Source organism: Adiantum capillus-veneris, chromosome 2, assembly GCF_014529385.1.
Source record: "Adiantum capillus-veneris isolate H3 chromosome 2, ASM1452938v2, whole genome shotgun sequence".
NCBI classification, from domain to species: Eukaryota; Viridiplantae; Streptophyta; class Polypodiopsida; order Polypodiales; family Pteridaceae; genus Adiantum; species Adiantum capillus-veneris.
This window is the reverse complement of record NC_140932.1, coordinates 52,999,933-53,006,359: the sequence shown is the minus strand read 5'-3', so window position 1 is coordinate 53,006,359 and position 6,427 is coordinate 52,999,933. Positions and strand designations below refer to the sequence as shown.

Here is a 6,427-nt window from a genome sequence, read left to right as displayed (position 1 = left end):
TCTGCAAGTTACTATCTTTAGGATGCCACCGCTTAGCCACCGTTGCAACCAGTGGGAGAACATTGAGGAAAGGGAGTCACTTTTCGACGCAAGCAGTGGGAGAACATTGAAGAACCGATTTGCTATAGTCCAAGAAAATGGTGGGGCACCATGGAATCTTTACCGGCCGGAGTTCTATAGCTGGTGCATGTGCGCACCCTAAGAAAGAGCCCTCTCAACACACGACCTAGTGGTCGGGGTCTCCTTGCCACCTCACTAAGTTCCACGGGGTATTCAATGAAGCTGGAGAGATGGGATCAACGGTTTACAGCCGAGCGGGGGAATCTTGAGGCGGATGGACGATAAAAAAAAGGTCGTGGTCAACGCTCGCGAGGTGACTCGAGTGCACCACCTGCCTGTTGACAGGCTGCTGCTCGTAAACTCCGAGAACATATGATGGTGCACACGGTTTTTGTTTTGATTTTCGAGTCTAGCTTGCGCATGGTCCATCCCATGGCTTGGGGTTCATTAAAGACCCCGTGGTCTTTAGGGTCTCGTGAATCTTGCAAAGATTCTTATTAATGAGAATTTTTAAAAATCGTGCCTGCATTTTTGGGGATGTTTTTTTCATGCTAACCATGCTTGCTTTTTTTACGGCATAAACGCAAGAGCTTTATTGTTAGAGCTTTTTCCCGACTGTGGAGCGTCGACACCCCGCGCGCGAGGAGGAGAAAGGGAGAAGGAGAGAGAGAGAGTGTGTGTGTGTGGTAGAGAGAGAGAGAGAGAGAGAGAGAGAGAGAGAGAGAGAGACATATACAATGGGGCCAACCTCTCTAGCGCTTTCTATCAAATTTGCTGTGCTGCCCATTGCCAAAGTCCTCATCATCTGCAGCTTGGGATTCCTGCTCGCCACTCGTAGGCTTGGCGTTCTTTCCCCATCCGGAAATAAACTTCTCAGCAAGGTACATCATGCTGTTTATGCTTCTTTCTCTAATTCTTACCTGTTCGGGATAGCACATGATGCTTAACAAGTGTTTTGGACGGTCCCTCGCTTTCTCGCTCGGTCTTGACGCTTTCTCGCTACTGACGAATCAGCTCGTCTTCGTTTTGTTCCTGCCATGTCTCATCATCACAGAGCTTGGGGCTGTCATCACCCTCCAAAAAATGATCCAATGGTAACTACTTTTGCACTTGTGCATGTGTGTATTTTCCATTTTCCATCAGAAATTCCAAATGGACCTCCACAACAAGATTTAGAAAATTTCTCACATAAGAAAACGGAGTCTTTTTCAGAGTTTTCATACAATGCATAACATCATGAGCTTCTGTGAGGGAGGCACCGCATACCTAGCTAGGTACGATTGGGGGCAGGGGACCGCAGGCCTGCGGTCCCCTGCCCCCAATCATACCTAGCTAGGTATGCGGTGCCTCCCTCACAGAAGCTCATGATGTTGACATAAGTCACAATGTGGGAATTAATGTGAGAATTTGTTCAAAACTTCTTGTGCTCCAGTTCTGGGCACTATCTAGGCTTGTCTTTTTTTGGCCTGTATAATTAGGGCCTTGGTGAACCATGGAATTATTGGGAGCAATTGCGGGCCGTTGGATAAAGCATGTCGATTAGTGTTAAATGCCAAGTTAATAATGACAAACTTTTTTCTTCCCATTTCATATAAGAGAGGCATTAACTAAGCATTGTCTTTTGTGCATGTATGCCATTGCAAGAGAGAGTTGACATTTGTTTTACTATTTCTATAAAGAGGGGCAACGCACAATGTATGCCATTTTGACTTTTCTCCTTGTTTGTACTCTTGTATAATACATTCTTGTTGCCTTTGTTTTTTGATGCCCTGTTCTTAACTCCTATTGAACTTGGGTCTCCACACACACAACAGGCTTTTATGACAGTTGCACATCATATGTAATCTCGAAAAATTACCAAAATAACAGTCTAGTTTGGTAATTTTTCCATTCTTGATAAATAGTTTTATCCTTCTATTATAATAGGAGAGATCAAACATTTTCATCAATAAGCTTACAAGTTCTGTCATTTGTGTCTACACACACACACGTGCAAATATATATATATATACATATATATACACACACACACACACACACACACACACACACACACACACACATATATGTATATAAATGTATAGTGGTGTGTGGCCCAACAAGCCTTGGTGTGAACCCATTTGTATGCACCAAGATCATGGAAGTTAATTCTTTCAAAGATCTACGTACTGAGCAATGAACTTTTGATCCCAAGAATCAACAATACAATCACAGAGTATCGTAGTTCAATCATTGTTGTCTAAGGATGGAAACCCAATCTTCCTTTGAACAATCGCAAAATATAATGTCTTGAGAGATGTGCAAGATTAAGAACAAGGTGTTTTGAGAATTTCAGTAGCAATTAAGGGCATTATGGGAATTTTAGCAAAATATTATAAAGCAAATAAGATGGATATTCTGGAAATTTTTGAAATTGAAGGGTATTTCAGATATTTCGACGGAATTTTGGTACTTCTTCCTAAATAATTCCATATTTGTATATAGAAGTTCTTGTTGGTATTGTTCGATATGTATATATAATTCCGTGTTGCACTCACACCCCACAATTCATAACACATGTTTTTGTATTTGCAAATACATGTTCACAATTGATCCCTTCACATATTGCTCCTTTGTTTGATGAGCTTGCATATGCAGGTGGTTCATTCCAGTGAATGTGCTTGTGGCCGCAGTGATTGGTTGCATCATCGGCTGCATTGTGGTGCTCATTGTTCGGCCACCTCAAGAGTTTGTCAAGCTTACTATTGTGATGATTGGCATAGGTAAGCAAAATAGTTTGGAAATTAAAATTGTACATATAATATGCTTGTAGTATGGTATTTTAAAGTGTTTTGAAGATACATTACTACAAGAGATGTTTTGCATAGAACTTTGAAAAGAGCTCAAAAGCTCCTAAACTAGGATAGGATTTTCTTAATGTACTACTATAAGGGGCATGAAAAATAGGACTGAGAACATAAATTTTGTATCTTTTAAATGTCCATGTCAAATTCTACCAGGACTCCGGACGCCCTGGTAGAGGATATCCAAGTACAGAACTATAACTAGTGTAAATTAAAGATCACTATTTAGCATGAAAATCTTTCCCTATTAGAGAGGCAACATTAATGAACAAAGGGATTTGGGCCAAGGCTTACATGATAGCAACACCATATGAGATAGCCTCAAGTAACAGTTAATTCATGTGCTAGGCAACATTGGCAATATACCCTTGGTGCTTGTCGGTTCTGTTTGTCGCGATCCAAGCAATTTCTTTGGAGATGCGGATGCATGCACCCGAGATGGTGTGGCTTACATATCATTTGGGCAATGGGTAAGTGCTTCTTCAATGACTTGCAAATTCAAAAAAGTTTTAACACTAGGTCACAAGGAAAAGTTTAATGTTGTTGTTGCAGGTGGGAGCCATAATTGTTTATACGTTTGCTTATCACATGCTCTCCCCTCCCGAAGAAACAGTTAGCAGAGATCGTTTATCCAACGTGGACTCTAGTTTGACAGTAAGAATATTGGAGGGTGAAGAGGATCATGATCAAGCAATTATGAACACATCTCAAAAGGACAAATGGTGGAAGACTAAGGTGAAGCATTACTTTTTTTGTTTAAAATGTGTATTTGTGGCTGCTTTCTAGGAATATTCCTAGGCTAGTATCAAGCGAGAATGAGCTTTCGCGAGTGCAATGTTAGAGAAATGTTAGTGATTAGGGGAGATTAAAAGAATGGTGTGTGCACGCACGCAAGCACGCACGTGTTTTTATAGAGCTCTCACACTATGCTGATCTATAGTCTACCCTGTCTTCCTCAAGATATTATCAACTATGACAATAATTGCTTATCAAGTCTGGGTATTTCCACCGCCACTCTAGAATCTAAGGAGACTATACCACAAGAAGATTTAGAAATTTTCTCATGTAGGAAAATGGAATCTTTTCGAGTGTTTTTCATATAATGAATAACATCATGAGCTTCTGCTCGAGAGGCACCACATACCTAACTAGGCACGATTGGGGGCAGGGGACCACTGCCCCCCCCACCGGGCCGGCAGTCCCCTGCCCCCAATCGTACCTAGCTAGGTATGCGGTGCCTCCCTCACAGAAGCTCATGATGTTGAGGTAAGTCACAATGTGGGAATTATTGTGAGAGTTTGTCCAAAGCTTCTTGTGTACATTAAAGACAGAGCCTAAATGGTCTAGGTCATGTTGATAGCAATAATGTTTAAATAAGAATGTCTACTCTCACTTGTGGAGACCATGACTTCTTTTTGCCTCCCCTGTAGATGATGCAATTCGAGCAGGTTGCAAAAGCATTGCACCTGGGTGATATCTTCCAACCTCCAGTGTCATCTTCGGTAAATCAACGTTTCCCAATTTGCCACACAGTTCGCTCTTTTTTGTCAAAAGGCTCAATATTTATGTATGCAACAGATTATTGCCCTCATCATAGGAGCCACTCCCATGTTAAAGAACCTCCTGCTTGCAGACGGTGCACCATTATCTTTCTTGACCGATAGTATGAGCATCCTTGGGTAAAATATCTTTTCTCGTCACCACAGACAAAGATCAATGAAGAGCAATTATGCATCTCCCTTGTTTGTTCCTGCAGGAATGCTATGATACCTTGTATACTCCTGGCACTTGGAGGAAACCTCGAGGGTGGTACGTAACCTCACTGTTTTGATCCTCCTCAATTTCAAAAGTTCGTCAATGAAAGCCTCATTTTGATGTTGATTTGCAATCTACATATCACAGGCCCCGGTAGCTCAAAGCTCGGTCTGCGTACAACCATCGCAATCACTCTTACGCGCCTGTTTATAATGCCTCCCGTGGGCATGGGTGTTGTGGCTCTGGCTGACAAGCTCGGGTTTCTTCCAGCAGGAGATAGACTATTCCGCTTCGTTCTCCACTTACAGCATACCATGCCAAGTTCTATTCTTGCAGGTTCTGTTGGCCTCTTCTTTTCCATCAATTCATAGTCGGGGACATGCATCATGTTTAACTTTGCTGTTCTTTAATGCATACATTGGCAATCGACTTTCATACCTCTGCGATACCTTAACCCATCTCCCTTTCACAAGAAGATTTAGAAATTTTCTCATGTAGGAAAACGGAGTCTTTTTCAGTGGTTTTCATACAATGAATAACATCATGAGCTTCTCCTCGAGAGGCACCGCATACCTAACTAGGCACGATTGGGGGCAGGGGACCACCGGCCCCCCCACCGGGCCGGCGGTCCCCTGCCCCCAATCGTACCTAGCTAGGTATGCGATGCCTCCCTCACAGAAGCTCATGATGTTGAGGTAAGTCACAATGTGGGAATTATTGCGAGAATTTGTCCAAAACTTCTTGTGTTTAATTGCAGGGGCCGTGGCAGCAATGCACGGAGTGGCTCAAAAAGAAGCCTCTTCGATTCTGTTTTGGGAGCACATAACTGCCATTGTCTCTATTACTATATGGCTTATCGTGTACTTCAACATCATATTCTAAACCTGTGCATGAGCCATCGTAAGTTGGAGCACTCATCATATTGTCAAAGCAACAAAAACAATGAGGATGCACTAACTTCCTATTACCATACATCGACATCAATTTCTGTTGAAGACGATGGCATTTTGTCAACACTTCGTTTTGAACTCGCCTTGTGCAAAACCGCCATTCGAACATGTTACCTGCTTATAGGTGAACCAATCAGACCTCTTTACCACAAACATGGCCATAACATAAGTATGGCTTTTGCCTATTTGTTGTAGCATTCAATTTTGAAAAAGGGCAGGGATTAAAATTTAAGTCATGCATGCCAATGCAGCAATTAGTGAAAGCCTTCACAGAGGCATAGCACCAGTCTCTATAGCCGAAAAATGTAGCAATTTGAGCTAATGTATTCACTAGCCGACATCTGCGTATTTCTTCTACCAATAAGCATAAGTCGTGTGGTTTGACATGATAGGAAAAATTCCTAATGATGAACCAGAGCAACTGCTACTGACCCATCCTGCTACCACATGTCAGCTGACATGTGCTAGCTTAAACCACTTGTTGAATCTTTAAAAATGTATGTGCGTCGAGAGTGCATGACAGTTCAAAGCTGTTTGGGTTGCCGGCTTGGGGACAAACATGGCATGGGTTAATTTTACCAGCTCCCCATGTCACAAGAAGATTTAGAAATTTTCTCATGTAGGAAATGGAGTCTTTTCGAGTGTTATTCATACAATGAATAACATCATGAGCTTCTGCTCGAGAGGCACCGCATACCTAACTAGGCACGATTGGGGGCAGGGGACCCCCGGCCCTCCCCACCGGGCCGGCGGTCCCCTGCGCCCAATCGTACCTAGCTAGGTATGCGGTGCCTCCCTCACAGAAGCTCATGATGTTGA

The 6,427-nt window shown here is 42.6% G+C and overlaps 1 protein-coding gene across 1 annotated transcript; it reads left to right on the top strand.

The window, feature by feature from the left end:
- Positions 1-663: 663 nt before the first annotated feature.
- LOC147462794 (protein PIN-LIKES 6-like) lies at positions 664-5,997 on the top strand. Its single transcript, XM_086527402.1, has 10 exons — positions 664-941; positions 1,075-1,154; positions 2,698-2,822; positions 3,252-3,373; positions 3,456-3,638; positions 4,334-4,405; positions 4,482-4,582; positions 4,660-4,712; positions 4,806-4,994; positions 5,416-5,997. The coding sequence occupies exons 1-10, from the start codon at positions 798-800 to the stop codon at positions 5,538-5,540; spliced, it is 1,194 nt and encodes a 397-aa protein (XP_086383528.1). The 5' UTR covers positions 664-797; the 3' UTR covers positions 5,541-5,997.
- Positions 5,998-6,427: the final 430 nt, after the last annotated feature.

Excerpts from the sequence above, each read along its gene's own strand:
- LOC147462794 (XM_086527402.1), top strand. The coding sequence starts at position 798 with ATGGGGCCAACCTCTCTAGCGCTTTCTATCAAATTTGCTGTGCTGCCC. Across the intron at positions 3,639-4,333 it reads ACAAATGGTGGAAGACTAAG|ATGATGCAATTCGAGCAGGT; the intron begins GTGAAGCATTAC and ends CCTCCCCTGTAG. Across the intron at positions 4,406-4,481 it reads AACCTCCAGTGTCATCTTCG|ATTATTGCCCTCATCATAGG; the intron begins GTAAATCAACGT and ends TGTATGCAACAG.